This window comes from Fukomys damarensis, unplaced genomic scaffold, assembly GCF_012274545.1.
Source record: "Fukomys damarensis isolate Sample0158 unplaced genomic scaffold, DMR_v1.0_HiC HiC_scaffold_32, whole genome shotgun sequence".
Classification (NCBI taxonomy): domain Eukaryota; kingdom Metazoa; phylum Chordata; class Mammalia; order Rodentia; family Bathyergidae; genus Fukomys; species Fukomys damarensis.
Genome location: NW_022900944.1, coordinates 48,484,082 through 48,507,087, shown reverse-complemented (window position 1 = coordinate 48,507,087; position 23,006 = coordinate 48,484,082). Strand labels below are relative to the sequence as shown.

Genomic DNA, 23,006 nt, shown 5'->3' with positions numbered 1-23,006 from the left:
GTCCTGCAAGGCGAATGCTCTGCTAGTCTCGCTCCAACTGCTCCGCCTTGAAATTTAGGGCACTCCCGAAAAGAGCAGACAGTCAATCTGTAATTTCCAAATGGGGTAAGAAAATGTAGAGCGTGTTACTGATTCAACACAGGAAAGTGGCAACAAGAAAAGCTGAAGGTGGGAAGCAGGATAAGGCCACAGGATTAAGTGTGAATGTACTGGGGGCCACGCCGTCCTTGCTCAGGTTGGGTGAGCACCAGTGCCAGCAGCACACAGCGCTGGGTGCGACCCACAGACTGAACAGCAGTCTGCCGGAGGACACAGAGGCCAGTGGGGGCCAAGGACACAGGCTGACGTGTAAGGGACACGCTGGCAGACGTGGAGAAGGGGGCGCGTCTCCACGGCGGGCTGTGGTAGCATCACAGCTGTGCCATGGGCAGTGTCCCCTGTGATGGGCCAGGAGGGCAGCAGGGGACGGGCGCTGAGGAGACTCCAGCGGTGGAGGGAGCCACAGAGCTCGGCCATGGAGCTCTGCAGACGTGGACTCGAGGGGTCTGAGCGGTCGTAGGGGAGGCACGCAGGTGCCTAAACTGGCTGAGGACGTGCTGAACGAGCCTCAGGAGAGCAAGGCCGTCGTCAGCCACCCCACTTCTTCCCTCCACACAAAGCCCCATTTATCCACCCTGAAAAATCTTAAAGGAACCATTCTTATTAACCCAGCCTTCAGAGAGGCTGAGGCAGGAGGGTGGCAAACTTGAGTCTTGTGTGGGAAATTTAGTGAGTCCTTGTCAAAAGAGAACAAGTGGGGTGTGGTGATGTGTGCCTGTAGTCCTAATCCTCGGGAGGCTGAGGCAGAAGGGTCATCACTAGTTCACGGCCAGCCTGGACTATGTACATACCAAGACCTTGTCTCAAAAGAGCAGAAAGAAAAGGAAGAACAAAAAGAAGTGGAGGTGCTGCTCTGTGCAACAACCCCAGTTTAATCCCCAGAACCACTCTTTCCCCCCAAAAGAAAACATCAGTCCTCACTGAGCGGAGTCCGAGGGCCCAGAGGCGACATATGTCAAGTTCACCACGCACAAGACCACAGACACGAGACAGCTTTGGTTCTCAGAGCCTTCGGGGTTTGGAGTGGACACAGGGTACCACGGAAAGGAGGACTGACGAAGAGGTGGAGGAGCTTCAGGGAACCCTGGTGTGGCTTCCCGCCAGGTACCAAGGGCCCTGGAGCCAGGGGAACGGCCGCCAGGGGCACCAGTGTCTGTGCACATCTGTGCTGCTGTGCAGGGGAACCATGCAACGCCCGTGTGCACGCCCACCCGTGCCCGTCACTCCCACTGACCACCCGTGTGGACGCCTCCGGAGGTGTGCCAGCTCTGGGATGCCAGCTAATGTGCTCACAGGCAGGTGCCTTCCCGGACCTCGGGGATGCTGGGAGGAGCCGCAGGAGGGAGGCTGAGGAGGGGCCAGGGTGTGTGGCCTGGGTCAGACTTGGAGGTCACAGCCTCTGCGTCAGATACAGGGCAGCCAGACGGGTGGCCCTGCCTCTGCCCAGACGAGTCCCCAAGCCACCACCAGTGCCAGGCATGCCATCCTTTGCTCTGACTCCCTGGAACTGAGGAGCAAGAAGACGACGTGCCGCCTGGCCTGCAGTGGCCGGGAGCCAGCACAGAACCTTCCGGAATGTGCTTTCTAGACACTTCCTCCTCAGGCCCTTCACTGCCACACTCTCCCCTCTCCATGAGGAGGGTGTGTGCCCCTGTGGCACTTGCCTTGAGGAGATGTCACTCCCAGGGACCTGCCAGTGTGACTGGAGGGCCAGGCCCTGCCATCCCCTCTCCTCTTGGAGGTGGGCAGAGCCGTGATGAGGAAGCCATGGTGGGGCAGGATGCAGCAGCCACCAAGCCCGACAGGACTCAGGGTTGCCCCACACACGCTGGGCACAGCCTTGCTGGTTTGCTGAGTCCCGCTGTGGCAGGCCGCCGCAGTATGAGGCCCCAGAGAAAACCTGCTGCCCTGGCTCTAGCGCCATCCCCCATTGGGCCAGTCTGTCCAGCGAGCCTCCCACCACCCAGCTCCTGCCTTGCCTCGCGCCAGGGGCCCTGTGGGGACACAGCCTGGGGTGATAGGACCGCCTGTCCTACAGTGAGCTGACCGTCTCCACACCTGGGCTCTCTTGGCCGGGGAGGCGACGCCGCCATGGTTCCAGAGGTGAGCGTGTGGGCGTCTCCCGACACCATGGCCCTGCTGACCCCAGTGAGCCCGCTGGGCTGCCACAGATGCTGGCCCCATTCCAAATGCCTCTTCTCCCAGAGCTCTCCGAAGGAGGGCGAGGCCCCGACTCAGCTTCTCCTAACCTCTGGCCCGTTGGCTACGCTTGTGCCCCTGACTGACCTCCGCAGAAGGCCTGGCCTCAGCCCAGCCGCTGCCCCTCCCAGGCTGTGGCAGGACCATGGCTGCCCTGTCCACTGCTCCACCTGCTCTGTGCCAGGTGCTCCGGGGAGGGGAGAAGCCACAGGGGGTGTGTACGTGGTGCCCATCGGGCCGGAGCTCCCCACACCCACGCTGCCGTCCCCAGCACTCTCCCGGCAGCACCAGGAGACAGATGGCGAGGGGCCTCCTTCGGAAGGGCACAGAAGAGACAGGCGATGAGACGCTGATCTCCCCGGGGACTCGGCCACGTTCCCCCTCGCCTCTGGCAGGGTCCAGAGCAAGCACTGGCTGTCCCTGCTCACCACAGCCCGTGTGGCTCTGACCACAGGGTCCTCAGCACCTAAGTGCGGAAGCTCAGGAGGGAAGGGGGCAGAGGCTGGTCGTCCACCTGATGCCCTGGAGACTGCGGCTCCCGGCAGCGCTGCCCCACCTGCCGGAAACCCAGTGCCCATCGACTCACGCTTCCAACGCCCACCTGAGGGTGGCACCCAGGCCGGAAGAGCCCAGGCCGGCTCCAGGCTGCACAGGGGTCCCCAGAAGCCAGGGCTTCAGCCTTGGCCTTGGGGCTCGGCCACTGACGCCCCAGGCCCTCCGCATTTCCCAGTGCCCCCCTGCCTGGGGTCTGGTGCATTTGCCTTGGGGCAAGTGGCCCCTGCCCTGGGAGGGAACGGCGACAGGGACACCAGGCAGCGCTCAAGAGCAAGGACGCAGGAGTCCATGTCACTGGCCCCGACTCCGGCCTTGGGAGTGGTGGGGAGGTGAGGTGCATTCCTCCATGACTCAGATGGTGTTCGACAGACTAGGACATAGTGAAGCAGCTGTGGAAACCTTTTAGGTCTCAGAAACTTTAGAATCAGAGTTAACAGCGTGAAATCAGCGCACCCAGTCTTGCGTGTTGCGTCCCATTGCCGTCCAGCACAGGGCCTCCCCAGCTCCCTCACACACCCAGGCTGACGAGTGCACTCCCGCAGCACGCGGGCGGGAGCTGGTGTGGGTGGGGACCCACACTGACCTGAGCAGGCACAGGCGGCGAAGGCCTCTGCAGCTGCCTGAGGCCCACGAGGATTCCTGTGTGGGTTCCGGGAGGAGACAGGGGCCCAGAAGGGCCTGTGCGGGGCGTGAGGCGGCTCTCGGGTCCAGCAGCAGCAGCAGGAGGGCTGTCCGGGGAGGCCCAAGGACACCGGGCTTCCTGCAGTCACACAAGGCGTGAGGCACATCCTGTGGTGGGGCTGCCCTGGCCGTGGAGCCTCCCCCAGAGGGCGCCCCGCACATGGCGGGCCTCGCAGCGCAGGGTGCACTGGAGCAGGTGGCGCGGCCAGGCACTGCCGACCACCTTGATTCCATTTCCCTTCTCGGGACACCAAGGGCCAGCCCTGGAGAGCACCCAGCAGCCGTGGTCACTGGAAGAGTCCGGCCACAGGGGACACCGGGAACTGTGGAGGCAGCCTGGGGCTGGGGAGCGTCAGCAGCGATGTCACCCCACACCGTCTTGATTCTGGTCGGCCTGATCGGGTTCTATCCACAGGGCGCTGGGCCAGGGCCCACAGCAGGTGCTGGCACCGGGACCCAGTCACTCGGGGTAGAATTGCCTGACCAGATCCTTCTTGTTGATCTTGCCCATCTGATTTCGCGGGATCTCCTCCACCAGCAGGAGCCCCGAGGGCACAGCGTAGGGGGCCAGGAAGCGCCTGCGGGACAGCTCTGCCTGAGCACTGCAAGGCTGTGCACAGGGCACAGGCCCGTAGTCCGCAGCCTGGACAGTGGATGGCCTGTGGAGTGGCCATCCAGGGTGAGGCGGTGGTCTGGAGCTGCCACAGGGCTGGTCACCATCCGGGCGTGAGTGTGGCTGGCCGTTCCCTGTGCAGCCTGCTCTGCCCCAGACCCACTTGTGTCCAGTGTCCGAACACAGCTCGAGCCTCACAGGAGCCCCAGTGGTCAGGCAGGCCGAGGGGTGCTGGCGAAGCCAGAGACTCCCAGGGCTGCCACGGCCTACGGGGGCACAGCCTATACCAGAGGCCTGAAGAGAAGAGGCCCAGAGCAACTTCTGTCCTGAGACATCAGGGCAGCCATCACATGTGCACCTGCTCTCTTTTCCGTTTCCTTTCAACAAAGTTATTGTTTAATCAAAGCAGCAGCCACCCACCGACTCCTGCCTTGGGGACTATGGCTTCAGTTGGGATTCTGCAGATCCAGGGGATCTATAATTGCCCAGCTGTGCTGCCCTGATGAGCCAGAGACTCCTTCTGCTGGGATCGGAGGACAGAAAATATCTCAGTGGGGGGGGTGAAGGAAGGGCAGGAGGAAGAGGAGATGGGGGAGGAAGAGGAGATGGGGGAGGAGGAAGAGGAGATGGAGGAGGAGGAAGAGAAGATGGGGGAGGAAGAAGAGATGGAGGAGGAAGAAGAGGAGATGGAGGAGGAAGAGGAGATGGGGAGGGAGAGGAGATGGGGAGGGAGAGGAGATGGGGAGGGAGAGGAGATGGGGAGGGAGAGGAGATGGGGAGGGAGAGGAGATGGGGAGGGAGAGGAGATGGGGAGGGAGAGGAGATGGGGAGGGAGAGGAGATGGGGAGGGAGAGGAGATGGGGAGGGAGAGGAGATGGGGAGGGAGAGGAGATGGGGAGGGAGAGGAGATGGGGAGGGAGAGGAGATGGGGAGGGAGAGGAGATGGGGAGGGAGAGGAGATGGGGAGGGAGAGGAGATGGGGAGGGAGAGGAGATGGGGAGGGAGAGGAGATGGGGAGGGAGAGGAGATGGGGAGGGAGAGGAGATGGGGAGGGAGAGGAGATGGGGAGGGAGAGGAGATGGGGAGGGAGAGGAGATGGGGAGGGAGAGGAGATGGGGAGGGAGAGGAGATGGGGAGGGAGAGGAGATGGGGAGGGAGAGGAGATGGGGAGGGAGAGGAGATGGGGAGGGAGAGGAGATGGGGAGGGAGAGGAGATGGGGAGGGAGAGGAGATGGGGAGGGAGAGGAGATGGGGAGGGAGAGGAGATGGGGAGGGAGAGGAGATGGGGAGGGAGAGGAGATGGGGAGGGAGAGGAGATGGGGAGGGAGAGGAGATGGGGAGGGAGAGGAGATGGGGAGGGAGAGGAGATGGGGAGGGAGAGGAGATGGGGAGGGAGAGGAGATGGGGAGGGAGAGGAGATGGGGAGGGAGAGGAGATGGGGAGGGAGAGGAGATGGGGAGGGAGAGGAGATGGGGAGGGAGAGGAGATGGGGAGGGAGAGGAGATGGGGAGGGAGAGGAGATGGGGAGGGAGAGGAGATGGGGAGGGAGAGGAGATGGGGAGGGAGAGGAGATGGGGAGGGAGAGGAGATGGGGAGGGAGAGGAGATGGGGAGGGAGAGGAGATGGGGAGGGAGAGGAGATGGGGAGGGAGAGGAGATGGGGAGGGAGAGGAGATGGGGAGGGAGAGGAGATGGGGAGGGAGAGGAGATGGGGAGGGAGAGGAGATGGGGAGGGAGAGGAGATGGGGAGGGAGAGGAGATGGGGAGGGAGAGGAGATGGGGAGGGAGAGGAGATGGGGAGGGAGAGGAGATGGGGAGGGAGAGGAGATGGGGAGGGAGAGGAGATGGGGAGGGAGAGGAGATGGGGAGGGAGAGGAGATGGGGAGGGAGAGGAGATGGGGAGGGAGAGGAGATGGGGAGGGAGAGGAGATGGGGAGGGAGAGGAGATGGGGAGGGAGAGGAGATGGGGAGGGAGAGGAGATGGGGAGGGAGAGGAGATGGGGAGGGAGAGGAGATGGGGAGGGAGAGGAGATGGGGAGGGAGAGGAGATGGGGAGGGAGAGGAGATGGGGAGGGAGAGGAGATGGGGAGGGAGAGGAGATGGGGAGGGAGAGGAGATGGGGAGGGAGAGGAGATGGGGAGGGAGAGGAGATGGGGAGGGAGAGGAGATGGGGAGGGAGAGGAGATGGGGAGGGAGAGGAGATGGGGAGGGAGAGGAGATGGGGAGGGAGAGGAGATGGGGAGGGAGAGGAGATGGGGAGGGAGAGGAGATGGGGAGGGAGAGGAGATGGGGAGGGAGAGGAGATGGGGAGGGAGAGGAGATGGGGAGGGAGAGGAGATGGGGAGGGAGAGGAGATGGGGAGGGAGAGGAGATGGGGAGGGAGAGGAGATGGGGAGGGAGAGGAGATGGGGAGGGAGAGGAGATGGGGAGGGAGAGGAGATGGGGAGGGAGAGGAGATGGGGAGGGAGAGGAGATGGGGAGGGAGAGGAGATGGGGAGGGAGAGGAGATGGGGAGGGAGAGGAGATGGGGAGGGAGAGGAGATGGGGAGGGAGAGGAGATGGGGAGGGAGAGGAGATGGGGAGGGAGAGGAGATGGGGAGGGAGAGGAGATGGGGAGGGAGAGGAGATGGGGAGGGAGAGGAGATGGGGAGGGAGAGGAGATGGGGAGGGAGAGGAGATGGGGAGGGAGAGGAGATGGGGAGGGAGAGGAGATGGGGAGGGAGAGGAGATGGGGAGGGAGAGGAGATGGGGAGGGAGAGGAGATGGGGAGGGAGAGGAGATGGGGAGGGAGAGGAGATGGGGAGGGAGAGGAGATGGGGAGGGAGAGGAGATGGGGAGGGAGAGGAGATGGGGAGGGAGAGGAGATGGGGAGGGAGAGGAGATGGGGAGGGAGAGGAGATGGGGAGGGAGAGGAGATGGGGAGGGAGAGGAGATGGGGAGGGAGAGGAGATGGGGAGGGAGAGGAGATGGGGAGGGAGAGGAGATGGGGAGGGAGAGGAGATGGGGAGGGAGAGGAGATGGGGAGGGAGAGGAGATGGGGAGGGAGAGGAGATGGGGAGGGAGAGGAGATGGGGAGGGAGAGGAGATGGGGAGGGAGAGGAGATGGGGAGGGAGAGGAGATGGGGAGGGAGAGGAGATGGGGAGGGAGAGGAGATGGGGAGGGAGAGGAGATGGGGAGGGAGAGGAGATGGGGAGGGAGAGGAGATGGGGAGGGAGAGGAGATGGGGAGGGAGAGGAGATGGGGAGGGAGAGGAGATGGGGAGGGAGAGGAGATGGGGAGGGAGAGGAGATGGGGAGGGAGAGGAGATGGGGAGGGAGAGGAGATGGGGAGGGAGAGGAGATGGGGAGGGAGAGGAGATGGGGAGGGAGAGGAGATGGGGAGGGAGAGGAGATGGGGAGGGAGAGGAGATGGGGAGGGAGAGGAGATGGGGAGGGAGAGGAGATGGGGAGGGAGAGGAGATGGGGAGGGAGAGGAGATGGGGAGGGAGAGGAGATGGGGAGGGAGAGGAGATGGGGAGGGAGAGGAGATGGGGAGGGAGAGGAGATGGGGAGGGAGAGGAGATGGGGAGGGAGAGGAGATGGGGAGGGAGAGGAGATGGGGAGGGAGAGGAGATGGGGAGGGAGAGGAGATGGGGAGGGAGAGGAGATGGGGAGGGAGAGGAGATGGGGAGGGAGAGGAGATGGGGAGGGAGAGGAGATGGGGAGGGAGAGGAGATGGGGAGGGAGAGGAGATGGGGAGGGAGAGGAGATGGGGAGGGAGAGGAGATGGGGAGGGAGAGGAGATGGGGAGGGAGAGGAGATGGGGAGGGAGAGGAGATGGGGAGGGAGAGGAGATGGGGAGGGAGAGGAGATGGGGAGGGAGAGGAGATGGGGAGGGAGAGGAGATGGGGAGGGAGAGGAGATGGGGAGGGAGAGGAGATGGGGAGGGAGAGGAGATGGGGAGGGAGAGGAGATGGGGAGGGAGAGGAGATGGGGAGGGAGAGGAGATGGGGAGGGAGAGGAGATGGGGAGGGAGAGGAGATGGGGAGGGAGAGGAGATGGGGAGGGAGAGGAGATGGGGAGGGAGAGGAGATGGGGAGGGAGAGGAGATGGGGAGGGAGAGGAGATGGGGAGGGAGAGGAGATGGGGAGGGAGAGGAGATGGGGAGGGAGAGGAGATGGGGAGGGAGAGGAGATGGGGAGGGAGAGGAGATGGGGAGGGAGAGGAGATGGGGAGGGAGAGGAGATGGGGAGGGAGAGGAGATGGGGAGGGAGAGGAGATGGGGAGGGAGAGGAGATGGGGAGGGAGAGGAGATGGGGAGGGAGAGGAGATGGGGAGGGAGAGGAGATGGGGAGGGAGAGGAGATGGGGAGGGAGAGGAGATGGGGAGGGAGAGGAGATGGGGAGGGAGAGGAGATGGGGAGGGAGAGGAGATGGGGAGGGAGAGGAGATGGGGAGGGAGAGGAGATGGGGAGGGAGAGGAGATGGGGAGGGAGAGGAGATGGGGAGGGAGAGGAGATGGGGAGGGAGAGGAGATGGGGAGGGAGAGGAGATGGGGAGGGAGAGGAGATGGGGAGGGAGAGGAGATGGGGAGGGAGAGGAGATGGGGAGGGAGAGGAGATGGGGAGGGAGAGGAGATGGGGAGGGAGAGGAGATGGGGAGGGAGAGGAGATGGGGAGGGAGAGGAGATGGGGAGGGAGAGGAGATGGGGAGGGAGAGGAGATGGGGAGGGAGAGGAGATGGGGAGGGAGAGGAGATGGGGAGGGAGAGGAGATGGGGAGGGAGAGGAGATGGGGAGGGAGAGGAGATGGGGAGGGAGAGGAGATGGGGAGGGAGAGGAGATGGGGAGGGAGAGGAGATGGGGAGGGAGAGGAGATGGGGAGGGAGAGGAGATGGGGAGGGAGAGGAGATGGGGAGGGAGAGGAGATGGGGAGGGAGAGGAGATGGGGAGGGAGAGGAGATGGGGAGGGAGAGGAGATGGGGAGGGAGAGGAGATGGGGAGGGAGAGGAGATGGGGAGGGAGAGGAGATGGGGAGGGAGAGGAGATGGGGAGGGAGAGGAGATGGGGAGGGAGAGGAGATGGGGAGGGAGAGGAGATGGGGAGGGAGAGGAGATGGGGAGGGAGAGGAGATGGGGAGGGAGAGGAGATGGGGAGGGAGAGGAGATGGGGAGGGAGAGGAGATGGGGAGGGAGAGGAGATGGGGAGGGAGAGGAGATGGGGAGGGAGAGGAGATGGGGAGGGAGAGGAGATGGGGAGGGAGAGGAGATGGGGAGGGAGAGGAGATGGGGAGGGAGAGGAGATGGGGAGGGAGAGGAGATGGGGAGGGAGAGGAGATGGGGAGGGAGAGGAGATGGGGGAGGAGGAAGAGGAGATGGGGGAGGAGGAAGAGGAGATGGGAGAGGAAGAGGAGATGGAGGAGGAGATAGAAGAGGAGGAGATGGAGGGGGAGGGACAGGAGATGAAGGAAAAGGAGGTGGAGGAGGAAGTGGAGCGGGAAATCGGAGAGGAAATGCAGGAGGAGGAGGAGATGGAGAAAAGGTGATGGAGGAGATGGAAGACGGGAGTTAGAGGAGGAGGTGGAGGAGGAGGAGGAGGTGAAGGAGGAGATGGAGGAAAAGAAGATGGAGGAGGAGAGCTGGGGTGCAGGAGACTTAAGGAGGACAGGACACAGTTGCAGGCGTAGCCCAAAGCTCGCAGGGTTCAAGGAGTCTGCTGTGGAGGGGCCGGGGGAGTCACCAGCCAGATACACCAGTACAGGCCGTGGTGGTGCTTGGGCCAGGGGAACTTTGGGCACTATGGAGGTGGGTATGGTTCAGTCTGGGGGACAGTGAATCCTGGGGACAGGGGAGCCACCTGGGCTCGGTGCGCAGGAGAAGCCCTTGGGGCTCTGGTGGAGGTAGGGCGGAGCTCAGGCCAGAAAGGACAGGGACAGGACTGTGGTGCCTAGAGAGGCCCGGCATGCCCTGGGGAGAGGTACAAGGGTGTGGGGACCCTCAGGGTGGGAAGGCGAGGTGCTGCCGTTCTGCCTGGTTCAGGACTGGGGGAGCTTGGACCCAAGGGTTGTCCTAGTGCTTTTGTGGATTTATCCTAAAAGGGTTTTTTTTGCTTGTGTCCCAGGAACACAAGTTTCTGTCTTCTCAGAAGCTGCGTCCTAAGTGCCTGTCCCAACCTGGGTCCAGGGGCCTTTCCAGCCTCCGTCCCCTCCTTGGGGGTGCCGGTCCTCACCTACCTGGCCCACTCCTTGAGGTCACTGTGGGACAGTGAGTGTCCTGCCTGAAGGGCCACCACTGCCGTGACCCGCTGACCCCATGTCACGTCTGGCACGCCGATCACAGCCACGTCTGAGGAAGAAGAGCAGGCCGTGGGCTTGGGCTCCCAGGGGCTGTGCCGTGGGGTGGGTGCCCGTCCTGCCAAGACTGCAGGCCGCAGGGGAGCCCGGCACACACCCGGGTGCAGACGCCGAAAGTGGGTCCCTGGCACTCACCCGAGATGCTGGGGTGGGCCAGCAGCTGCCGCTCGACCTCCAGAGCACTGACTTTGTACCCTCCGGTCTTGATGATGTCCACTGATGTGCGGCCACGGATCCAGTAACTGCCGTCCTTGAACACGGCGGTGTCCCCTGCAAAGGGCTCGGTAACAGCCCAGCACCACAGGGTCCCTGTCCCTGGGCACCGTAGGGCACACTTCACCCCACATCCTCGGCCTCCCCACAGGCCCCACAGGTCCCAGACCCCCCTCTACCCCCAGGCTGGCCGGGGCTGGGAATCTCCCATATCAGGGGAGGGCGTGGCACTGGACACACAGCACCCAGCACCCAGCCCAGGGCTTTGACTATGCCCAGGAGGGGCCGTGCCAGGGGCCCCAGCCAAACCTCCGACCCACAGAGGTTCCCGCCTCACCCTGTGTAAGGACACGTGGGTCATGAGCCTGTTGACCCTCACCTTGAGGAGCCTGGGTGCTCACTGCCAGCCCCTTTCCAGGCGGGAGGGGTGCTGCCCGCTGTCCCCACCCACCTGCCCACCTCTCCCTAGGTCCTAGCCTGCAGCTGCCTCGTGGTCATGCGACTGCATGGGGCACGCAGACACCCCAGCTGCCCTGCACAGCCGTGCCGGGCCTCCCGTCTGTGAGCCGCTCTCCCACCTCGCGGGGGCACTGCCGGCAGGAGTCACACACATTTCACACGGGGCAGCGCCATCCACCCTCCCACCACCGCTCCAGACCCGTGACGGGCACACGGCAGTCTATGGAACAGGCCGATGGGCCAGGTGGGCGCTGAAGGAGGCAGGGCCTGCCAGTGGGTAGTGAGCCCGCTGGATGCAGCCTGCCTCGAGTTCAGGGCTTCTGCGACACCCCAAGCGGCAGCACACCCGAGGGGCCTGCCCACTGTCCAGGGGGCTATGCCGGCCCTTGCTGCTCCCTGGGGCTTCCATTGCCTGCCCCCCCCACCCAGGGCCAGCGTCAGGGACCACAGCCTGCCCAGACTCAGTCCTGCTGGACACCCCACGCCCACCCGCTCCACGGGCCTACGTGACTCCGGATGGCTGCAGCCTGGGGACACACAAAGGTCCTGCCCCTCAGGGCACCCCGGGGGCCACAGCACACGGCTTGGCAGTGCGGGCCATGGACGCTGGATCGGGCCTCAGGGGTTCAGAAACCTCAGGCCGGACGCCCCCGAGGGTATTGCCTGCTGAAGGACCTGGGTGCGGGGAAGGGTGGAGGGAGCCGAGAGCAGAGTGTGCAGAGCCCCACGGCAAGGAGACAGCCACAGCACCGTCTACACGGGAGCACGAGGCCCGCGAGGCCACTCCCACTCAAGGTGAGGAGCCTCGGTGAGGGGCAGGGACTCAAGACGCTTGCTGGTGACCGGCACCCATGTCCACCTACCTAGCATCCCTGTGGTCAGGGGCCTGCTCTGGCGTCCTTGGGAAGAAGGGGTTAAGGATCAAGTTCAAAGCCCAACAGGGAGATGCACGCCTGTTATCTTGGCACTGTGGGAGGCTGACACAGGGAGGATCTCAAGTCTGAGCCCAGCCAGGGCAACTTTGACTTATAAAAAGAAAAAAAAAGTGGAGCTGTGAATATAGTTCAGTGCGAAGGCCTGGGGTCCAGCTGGCAGTACTGAAAAGCAAACAATCCCCCAAACAAGCCCCAAAGTGCTCAAGGGCCCAAGACAGCGCTGAGAGGAGGATGAGGGAGGGGCGTCCATGGAGGGCAAGCTCTCAGGGGCCCTGACCACAAGGGGCAACGAGGCTCATCAGTGGCCAGCTGAGCAGGGCCCAGGGGCAGCGCCACTGCAGAGAACACGTCTGACCTGTGCAAGGGCTTCCTCTTTACGGCACATATTTATCAGGCTGCAAGGACTCTGGACAGCCCCTGCCGCACCCTCAGCCTGACCGACCAGGGCTGCACATTCAGAAAGCTTTGTTCTGGGGCCACAGAGCGTCGAGTGGACTCTGATCGCACAGATTTATCGCCGCTCTCAGACAGTGCTGTGTCACATCTCTGCCCTAAACTGTAACTTCAAACAAACCTGCCGTTCAGATTCCATTACGGGATATTCGTGGGCCACCCCGGGGAGACTTTGCTACCCATCGGGTCAGGACCAGTTCCTGGCGGAGCCCTGAGATGCAGGGGCACTGGGTCATGGGTTGCATCATCCCTCAAGCGCAGGGCCCCAGGACCACCCCGCTGAAGGCTGCCGGCCCTCCTCTTCCTCCTGGCCTTCATGGCCCTCTTCTTTCTCCTGGCCCTCCTCTCCCTCAGCCTCCAGACAAGGGTCAAAGCCGGGCTGGAGGCAGGAACCCTGGGCCTCTGTGGGGCTACGTGAAGGGCCGCACACCGCACACCTGCAGACCCCAGGACGGGGGCCTGCAAGGAGGGAACCAGCTGGCACTGTGCGCCGGGAGGGAGACTCTGACCCACGCCAGGGGCTACAGGCCGAGGAAGACACCAGAGGGAGCAGGAAACGTGGACCGGGCAGCCTTGTGGGGACATAAACCTCACCTGAAACTGGCCGGGCAGCAGCAGGCCATACACAGCCCGGGAGACCAGGGGAAGCTGGACAGCACCGGGCAGCAGTTTGAGAACAGAGGCCCCAAAGCTGTCCCGGCAGATGCAGTTTTACACCAAAGGCAGTGGAGGGTCTCACGCAGGAGGGAACAAGGCCTACAGGGCCTGTGGAGCCCAGGGCCCCGCAGCCAGGCTGTGCCACCCCCCCAGGACAGGGGACAAGAACAGCAGGGGAACAGCGGTCCCTGGTTTCCAGTGCTGATGATGCCTGGTCCATGGAGCGTGCAGAGCTGTCACCACGGCGGGGCAGGCTGTCAACCCCACTGGAGCTCTCGGGCTCCTTCCTGGGTGGTACCCAGCAGGCCACCTTGGTGGAGCAAGCTTGAAATCCCTTCCGCCCACTCAGAGCCCTGTGGCTTTAGGGCTCCCGTCAGTCAGGGGCAAAGCAGGCCCTGCTCTTGGCCTGGGGCCCAGCTCCTCACAGGGCAGCGCCCTCCAGCAAGGTGAGCGCGGGACCCCAGGCTCAGGGCCGCGGCCAGCAGGCTTTTGTGTGCGTGTAGGCACTGTGGCACCTCCAGAGAACTGAGAACCATCAGATGGTAAGAGACCCTAGACTTAGGCTGCAATATTTATCAAAAGTGTGTAGCCTCCAGGGCACCAAGGATGCTGTTGAGAGAACAGCATGGACGCCCACCCAGAGACCATAGGCGTGGCCCCAGAATGTTTGTGTGAAGACAGGCAGGGAGCAGGCACACACGGCCCTGGGATGAGGGAGATGCGGGCCGGTGCCTGACAGGCTGCCGTGCTGGAGCTCAGTGTCTTCACCGGAGTCCCTGGGGCCTCACACTCAGGCAGTACCCATAGAGGACCCTGTGCCGCTTGGGGGTCAGGAGGAGGCGTGGTCCACTGCCCAGCGCAGCGTCTGCCAGCTGTGAGCCCTGTCCTGAGCCTCACAGACCGAGTGCCCCCAGGCTCCTGGGAGTGGCATGGGCAGAGGTCCAGGCCACATTCTGACAACCGCCATAGCCATGCTGAGATGGCTGTGGACAGCTGGGTACAGGGAGAGCTCAGGCCCACAGGTGCCACCTGCCCAGGGCTGGCACACGGCAGCAGGTACCACACAGAGGTGAGAGCACCCCACTGGCCTTGGGCAATGCAGTGAGAGCTGGGTTCTCAGCTTCTAGCGAGAGCCAGACCTGCATACCCTCCTGCACCCCTGGCCCTCTCCCGTAGGCCCTGCCCGGCTCTTGCTCCTCAAAGCTGCTGGGATGCTCCAGGTTGGCAACGGTTCTCCCAGGACACGCACCGCTGGCTCCCTACCTGGCTGGTGCCTCCCTTATCAGCTGTACAAACAACAAGATTCATATCCTGGGTCCCCAATGGCCTGCCACAGGGATGACCTTCTCCTGAGCCCTGGCAGCCCCGTGCTGGCCCCTGAAGGGCCACTGTGCGCTCACGGCCCTGCCAGGACCTGGCTCCTAGGTCATTCTGACTCCTCTCAGCGCCACTGAGGAGCAAGGACAGCGTGAGCTGAGGGCAGCTGTGGGCGCCTCAGTAGCCACCTCTCCCTGTCCATTCCCCAGAGTCCTGCTGGGGAGCAGCAGGGTCGGGACCTCGACTCTCCAGCTCCTACCAGGGCCTGTGTGGCAGGAAGGGTGGTAGGTAGAGGGTTAAGTTTAATTTATCCTGATTTCCACTTAATCTCAGGCTCTCCCCCAGGAGCAGCTGCTGTGGGCTGATTGCAGGCGCTCATTATGCAGCCTGTATAGCTAATGGCCTGTGACAAAGGCTGGCGGCTCCCAGCCGGCCGAGAGCCAATCACACACGCTCCCTTCCCATTTTGAGCACACCACAATGGAATTAAACTGAATTTCAAAACCGTCTTCTCCTGGGGACGTCTCCTTAGGATAATTAATGCATGCTTCCCCTTCTCTGGGGCCACTGGCGGCAGAGCCCACCTCAGCACGGCTGTGGCCAGCTCCGAGCGCTCCTACGAAGGTGCAGCAGCTTTTACCTGAATGTAAGACAAAGAGCAGTGGCGGCAAATCCAGTGGCTCTGGGCTGCCCAGGGATGCCGTGTGTCTGACTGAACTCACTGCGCTGCTGGCCCCTGCACCAGGCCACGCTAACCAGGCACCGACAAGTGCACAAGCCGGCCGCGTCCTGCATGCCCTGCCCCTGGGCTCTGGGCCCACTCACGCTCTGCCACCCCACGCAACCTGGGCTGTGTGCGGGGCACCAGCCCTGTCTCTTCCAAGGACGTTCATTTCATGGACGCCAGCCTGGCTAGCACCGCAGGTCCTCCCTGCCACCTCCATGCCTCTGTGGACTCCGCTCCTGCCATGGGGCCTGGGTCCTTCTGACCACAGCTGTGGGGGCCGAGGCTGGGGAGGGGCTCAGGGTCATGGAGGATGGGGGGGGCCTTTGGGCTGCAAGTGGGGCAGACAGGAGGGAGCTCTGGACAGGTGACCCTGATCGTATAGCCCACATGGTGAGGGGCTGCGGATGCCGAGGCCTCAGGCCGTCCCTATGCATGTCCCTCCGAGACCTGCTAGGAAACCTCCTACAAGCCTTCCCTTGGCTGCTGCTCCCAACCAGCCACAGAGAATCCACCTCTATCATGAGCAAGGGTAACATCGGAAAGAGGGTCTTCTCTTCTGAAGATTTCACCTTCAAAATTATCAAACAAAGCCAGGTGTGGTGCTGCACACCTGTTGATCAGCCCTTGGGAGGCTGAGGCAGGAGGAGCTCAGGTTCAAGCCCAGCCCGGGTAACTCTGTGACGTACAGAGGCCCTGGGGCAAAATAAAAAATAAAGGGCTGGGGATGGAGGTCAGTGCAAAGAGCACGTTTACACAAAACTCTTAGAAATATGGAGGCAAAGAGAAAGAATGCCAGCACGTTCCAGTGTGTCGTTTCAGAAGAAAATGCACTTGTGAAGGTGCAAGTGTTTCTGTCCAGTACCCTCCAGAGTCGGGCTGGACACAGGGTCCAGGTGCCAGGATGAGCCCTGCAGAAAGGGTGCCTGCCCACTACCATGATGGCCACTGCCGAAGGTCTGCACTGACCATGCCTGACCCGCAGGAAGCAGGCAGACCGACCCGAGGGTGACTCAACAAGCAACCACAACAAATCAGATGAAAGCGAGCCAGCCAGGAGAGGCCGGAGCCGGGGCAGGGTGGCTGGGGAGGGGCTAGGGTCTCTGAGCAGCTTGCGGAGATCCTGACCTGAGGCCCATGGACCCCAGGAGGAGGACGTGGGCAGCGTCTCTGCTGTGGACTTGCGCAAGGCTGAGGGAGCGCGTGGTGGCCCTGTCACCTCAGGAGCCCAGGGGCTGGGACAGCTTCATGTGCTGTGGCCCCAATCTGGCTTGCCCCGCTGGCCCTGCCATCCCTCTGCCCTGCCAGAAGTGGTCCCACCTGTCCTGAACCAGCCGTCAGGAGTGAAGGTACTCTTCGTTTCTTCTGGTTTATCCCAGTACTCTCGAAACACAGAGGGTCCCCTGACCAGCAGTTCCCCTTCCTTCTCCTCAAGCCCTGGGGTCACCTGCAGAGGGTGGCAAGGACATACAGGTTGGAGCGGGCACACTGCCCTCCGGGTCCTCACCTTCCCCAGGTCATCCCGTGGGCCAGGCGGTTTCCAGCATCAGACACTGTGTGAAGTTTGCATATGTGGCCTGTAATGAGCAGGTGGCCAGCGTGTTCTTGGCGGGAACAGCGAAGCCACAATGGCCTGCAGGAATGAGGGTAAATAGGTCTTCTTGGTCTTTCAGATGCTGTGTTTTGGAGGATGTGTTGCAAGCAGATCTGACCTCAAATACCCAGTACAGAAGGTTCTGCAGATACAGTGGAAGACACTGCGGGAAAAGGAAAAGCAATACAGATGGCGACTCTTGGTGAGCACAAGACCCTCATCCCGTCCTCCAAGCTCTAAGTGTTTCTCAAGGGTTGGAAGCCATCATGGTTTTGTCTGACAGGGTCCACACTCACAGAGGTCACAACACAAACACCAAAATGCCTGAATGGCAGCTGAGCGACCTGGAAGGATTAACGTATTTGTTCCAAGCAGACTGTGAAAAGCAAGTGGGGCTACTGCTACCCATAGAGCAACTATCAAAATAATGACACAGAGACACATGAAAAACCAGACAGGCAGGATAGGGCACTAGGCACAACCCTGAAGAAGGCACACACCTGTAATCCCAGCACTAGGGAGGCTGAGGCAGGAGGATCACTATGAGTTCACAACCAGTCTGGGCTACATAGTGAGTTCCAGGTCAGGCTCAACTATATACTGAGACCCTACTTCAAAAAACCCAAAACCAAAAAAGAAGAAGAAGAAAAAGGCAGTAAAGGGGAGGCTGAGTGATAAAAAGCCAATGGGGGCTTAAATTCCAGCATGCCAGAACTACCTGATATGTACATGATTCAAACCACCCACGTAGGGCCAGGGATTGAGCTCACTGGTTTCACTGCCTGTCTTGCAAGCACAAGGACCTGAGTTTGATCGCTGGTACAAAACAAAACAAAACAAAACATGTATCTGGTCAGCCCACGTTAGAGACACGTGTAAGCCAAGCATATGCTGCCTACAAGTAACTTGCCTCAAATCCAACCATGTATTTGGGGTAGTGGCAACAGGACAGAATCGTATATATCATTAAAAATTATTTTGCAGTACTGGAAATAGAACTCAGGACCTTGCACTTACCAGGCAGGCACGGCACCATTGAGCTACAACCCTGTCTCTATCATTAAAATGTAAACACCAATCAGAAGAATAAAGTGACTTCACTGATATCAAACAAAATAAACTGAACAGCAATGAGGACAATAAGCAGTGTTCTGTGGTAAGAAAGGGTCAAGTCACCAAGAAGACACAATAGCCGGGGATTTGGCTCAGCGGTTCGGTGGCCTGCCTCGCAAGTGCAAGGACCCAAGTTCGATCCTGGGTATCCCCCGCCAAAAGAAGACACAATAGTTATACATGTGTATGCACCAAGCTATACTCAAAATACATAAAACACAAAGCTGAAAGCAAAAACAGTCTAGCTGGAGAACCTAACACCCCTCAGTTGGCGGTAGGATGGGTAGTGAGAGGGCCAGCAAGGACACGGAGGACCTGGGTGAGGCCACCTCCTCCTCCTGACACATGCAGAGCTCCAGCCCACCTAGGGGCACATGCTCCTCAAGAGCACCAGGGCATGTGTGAGGGAAGCCATGTCCGGGCCATATAACGGCCCTCAACACACAGAGGCACACCCAGGATGTTTTCCTGACTGTGATGGAACAGTGGGCCCTCCAGTTACAACCGGCCTGACATATGAAAAACGGGTTACAACTGGAAGTTTAGTTTTAATTTACCACCAAAGTCTTGAGTTACGATCTGAATGCTGGCTACTGGTGCTTCCAGAGTTCTGGAAGGAACAAGACAATATCCTTTCCTGTGTGGGGTTAATTGAGAAATCCTGGGCCAGTGTCTCTCTAAGGACCCTGAGATCTCCTGTGTACAGGAGACAGACTTTGAAGGCTGGGTAGAGGAGCCTGAGACTTCATTGGCCAACTTGAGTTACAGGAACTGAGTTCATAAGTCAAGGGTCCACTGTAAATTAGAAATCAATCCTACATATCAGAAAAATCACCAAACATTTGAAAAATAGATGACATGCTAAAATCTGTGAGTAAAAAAAGAAGTCTGCCATCTGCTTTGCCAGGGCAAGGATCTGAGTTTGATCCCTGGTACAAAAAAAAAAAAAATCTTAATGGAAATTTAAGAATATTTTGAACTGAAGGAAAATGAAAATACAACATATCAAAATTTGGAGGATGAAGCTAAAGCAGTGCTTAGAAGGAAATTTATATCCTTACATGCACTTATTAGTAAAGAGGAATCTCGTCAATAACCAGAAGCTTAACTTTGAGAAACTAGAAAAAGAGAAAAATAAGTCCGAAACCCAAGGCACCAGCAATGGCCTGACAGCCCCAAACCACCAAGGAAACTGAAGTTCAGTTAAGATCTTTCAAAAAGAAACCTCCGGGCTCAGTGTATGTGGTTTTACTGGTGAATCCCACCACTACGGAGAGAAGAAATAATGACAGATCTGCACAGTCTCATCCTAAAATGGGAGCGGGGGAGCATTCCCACTCACGTGTGAGGCCAGGGCTGCGCAGACACCGAGGCCAGGCCAGGCCAGGCCAGCGCAGAGACAGGAAGCTACAGCCCTGAGGCCCCCGTGAAGAGAAGAGACCCTCACAAAGTATCAGCAGAGCCAGCCTGGTCCCATGCCCCTCAGCAATGATGGGACAGCGCTCACACCAGGGGCCCCTCAGACTGAAACGGGGCCATACAGGTGAGAGCACCACGCAGCAGTCAGGTGTCTGAGGGGAGGCCGTGTACATGCACCTGCCACAGGAAGTGAAGCCCAGATCATCAGATGGCACACACAGCCTTGGTACCGGGTCAGTGACCCCAGGAGGCCCCGGACTCCTCATAGTCACCAGAGGTGGCCACTCCATGCTTGAGCCCTTCTGCTGGTACAAGGTGGAGGGGGCACAGGGTCTTGGTGCCCGATCCCATGATGCGGCCCCTCTCCACACACCCGCTGGCCATCCGTGTCTTCCCTGCTTCAAGCAGGGTTCTTAGGGAGGGTTCCCCAGGCATTTCAGATCCCAGTCCTACGTCAGGAGCACGGCGGGCACAGATCCGTCCCCTCACTGTGGCTCGTTCCCCTGCTCTGCAGAAGCTTTCGAATGACGCAGTCCCACGTGTTTCTGCTGTCAATGGCCAAGTGTTGGGTTCATACTGAAAACAGCTCCATGCCCATCTTCATCTAAGAGCCTTTAATACACCTGGGACTTTTGCATGTGGTAAGGGTCCAATGTCATTCTACCAGGTGTGGATGGCTAGCTTTCCCAACAGCATGCACTGAAGACTGTCTCCTCTCCACACTTGCAAGTGCCACCTGCAGTCAGCCTTCCTGGGCTCAGTTCTGCCCCACTGGTCTGCAGCTCTGCTGTGCATCCTGAAGTTGTTTTGGTGCCTTTGACCTTTTGCTCTAGACTTTGTTCTCTATCTGGTGTCTTTTATAGGTTCATGCAAATTTTAGGATTTTCTCTATTTCTGTGATCACTGGTGTCTTGATAGGGATTACACTGAAACTATAGATCATTCTGGGTAGCATGAGCAGTTTGACATTTATTGTCCTAGTGCACGAGCACAGGGTGTTTCCCATTGATTTGTAGCTTCTTCAATTTCTTATCACTGTTTTATAATTTTCTGGGTAGAGATCTTTTACCTCCTTGGTCACATTTATTCCTAAGCATTTTATTATTTTTATAGCTACTATAGATGGGATTGGGATTCTTTTTCCTGATTTCTTTTTCAGTGTTTACTATTAGTGTACAGACGTGCTACTGACTTTTGTACGTTACTTGTATCCTGAAACTTTACTGGAGTTGTTCAGGAGCTCTGACAGTTCGATGGAGTCTCCAGTAAGCTCATGTCGTGTGCACATGGTCTTTTGTTTTATGAGGCAGGGTTGTGGCGTGCAGCCCAGGCTGTCCTTAACTGCTGGATCTTCCTGCCTCCAGGTCCCAAGTGGCTGGTGTGGAAACAGGCTTCACACTCTAAGCAGGGATAATTCTGCTTTCTCTTTTCCAGTTGGACGGCTTCTTTCTTTCTCTTGCCTAACTGCTTTGGCTATATCTTCTATGACATGACATGAGCCGAAGTGGGCACGGGGCCCCTTCCTGCCTTGCTCTGGGTCTTACAGGGGAAGCTTCTTACCCCGTTCAGCATGCTGCAAGCTGTAGACTAACCTTATTCGGCCTTTTTTACGTTGAGGTAAGTTCCTTCTACATCTAATTAAAATTACTGTGCATTTTTATCATGAAGAGATATTGAATTTTACAGAGTGCTTCTTGTGTATTTATTGAAATGATTTTTTTTTGTTGTTGTTGTTTTGAGACAGGGTTTCACTGTGTAGTTGAGACTGACCTGGAACTCACTATGTAGCCAAGGGTGGTCTTGAACTCACAGCGATCCTCCTGCCTCAGTCTCCCGAGTGCTGGGATTACAGGCGTGTGCCACCATGCCCAGCTTTTTGAAATGATTATTTTTAAAGTCCAGAATTGTGACCTGAAAAATCAAGTATTGAATGCAAATTGGCTCAGATCCTACCATAACAGATCAATTTGTATTTTGTTAAATCTCTGAAGTAAATTGATTTTTAACATGTATTTCTATACATTTTTAAATAAAATTATAAATTTGTGGAAAAAGGAAATCCAGAATGGGTAAATTTGCAGAGACAGGAAGTACATAAGTTATTTTGTGGGGCTGAGAGAAGGAGAGAAGCAGGTCTGCCGCAGGCACAGCCACCCACCCCACCCACGCAAGGGGGGCTCCCCGTGAGGCCCTGCCTGTGACAGGTGTCAGTCGCAGCTGTGTGGCCGTTTATCTGCTGATGGACCTGCCCTGTATGGCTCTCGTATAACCGAGTGACTTGAAAAAGAGACAATGCCTGACGAGCTCACAGAGCACTGGGCAAGGCCAGCTGGGGCTTCGCCTTAAGTTCAGGTGCGACCAGGAGGCAGAGTTCAAAACTGTCCTCGTGATCCCCAAGCACCCTAGGTGGGCCTGCTGTCGGGAGAAGCCCCAAGCCACCTTGCTTGGTAGTCGGGAGACCCTTGCTGACTGCCAACCCCATGCTGGGCTCCACAGCAGCCCTGGGGTACAGTGTGGTGAGGGGCGTGGATGGGGCCAGGGAGCTGGGGCGTCTGTGTCCCCTCTCAGGCTTCAGCACCTGGAGCCCAGCCCCCGCGCGGCCTCCCGACTGTCTAGGTGCAGGGTGGGGGCTCCTTTCTATTTCAAGTGCATCTGGGGAAAAGCTTGCTGCAGACAGGAACAATTACAGCGCTGTGGTGGCAGGTGTCACCAGGTGGAGCCGGCAGCTTGCCAGCACAGGTGCCCGGCAGTTAAGTTTCATTTTGATTTAAGACAGAAGTGCTCTGCGGCCCACCCTCCCCTTCCTCTGACATTTCTGCCACTTCCTGTGGAGCAGGTGTTCCCAGCGCGGGAGGACATGGGGAGGGCAGGTCACCCAAGAGGAGCTGCTTTGGGCTGAGGGGGCACAGGCACTGCCCCTCTCCTGCCCCATGCCCACGGGCCAGGTGCTGACCACTGCCTGGCAAGGCCGAGCTCTGCGCACACAGACGAAGGGTGGGGGTTGGGGGCGGTGAGCTTGGGCACCCTGAGGTTTGGGTGTGGCTGGGTTGGGCTCAGCAGGCGGAGGCTCAGAAAGCTGCTCCTCAGAGCGTGGCCTCGGGGCAGTGCCGGCAGGAGGGCTTGGGGGGCCCAGGCAGCCGGCCAGCAAAGGCTATCTGGGGTGCACACGCTGCCCTGGGCTGCATGCATCCCACCTCCCCGCTTCTCACCCTGTACCTCCCATCCCCCGTGTCCTCTCTCACTGCAGGGACCACAGCAGAGGGCAGGGTGCATCCAGCTTCGAGGTCCCGGAGCCCTCTGGCCTGGATTTCTCTCTGCGACACTCAGCACCAACTCCAACTTTCAGAAAGCGACTGCCGTTCTGGTCCAAAGTCTGTCTCCCAGGAGCCCCAAACTCTATAGCCTGGAGTTCCCAATGACCACAGGACCTGAGTGCTCCAAGTCCTCAGTGAAACAAGATGACGCCCTTCCTGTGGTCACCTCTGCTACCCCCTGAGCGGGGCAGGACACCAGGGACAGGACCACCCCAATACGAGGGAAGGGGCACTGTGCCTGTGGGCAGTGCGACTGTGTCAGCATCAGTCACCCCTGCCCCACACCACAGGACATGGTGATCCCTGTCTCCACCTGAGAGGAGCCAGCCAGGCC

At 59.6% G+C, this 23,006-nt stretch overlaps 1 protein-coding gene across 3 annotated transcripts in view; it reads right to left on the bottom strand.

Annotated features, from left to right (window-relative positions):
• Positions 1–773: 773 nt before the first annotated feature.
• Positions 774–23,006, bottom strand: part of Acsf3 (acyl-CoA synthetase family member 3) — a 34,897-nt gene continuing 12,664 nt past the window's right edge. Inside the window, exons 7-10 of one of the 3 annotated variants that reach the window (XM_010627551.3) lie at positions 16,553–16,679; positions 10,610–10,744; positions 10,355–10,466; positions 774–3,613 (exon numbers count right to left, since the gene is read on the bottom strand). In XM_010627551.3, coding sequence (XP_010625853.1) covers positions 3,298–3,613; positions 10,355–10,466; positions 10,610–10,744; positions 16,553–16,679 — 690 coding nt within the window. In that variant the 3' untranslated portion in view covers positions 774–3,297. The other 2 variants (XM_010627552.2, XM_010627553.2) reach the window with 2 other exon arrangements.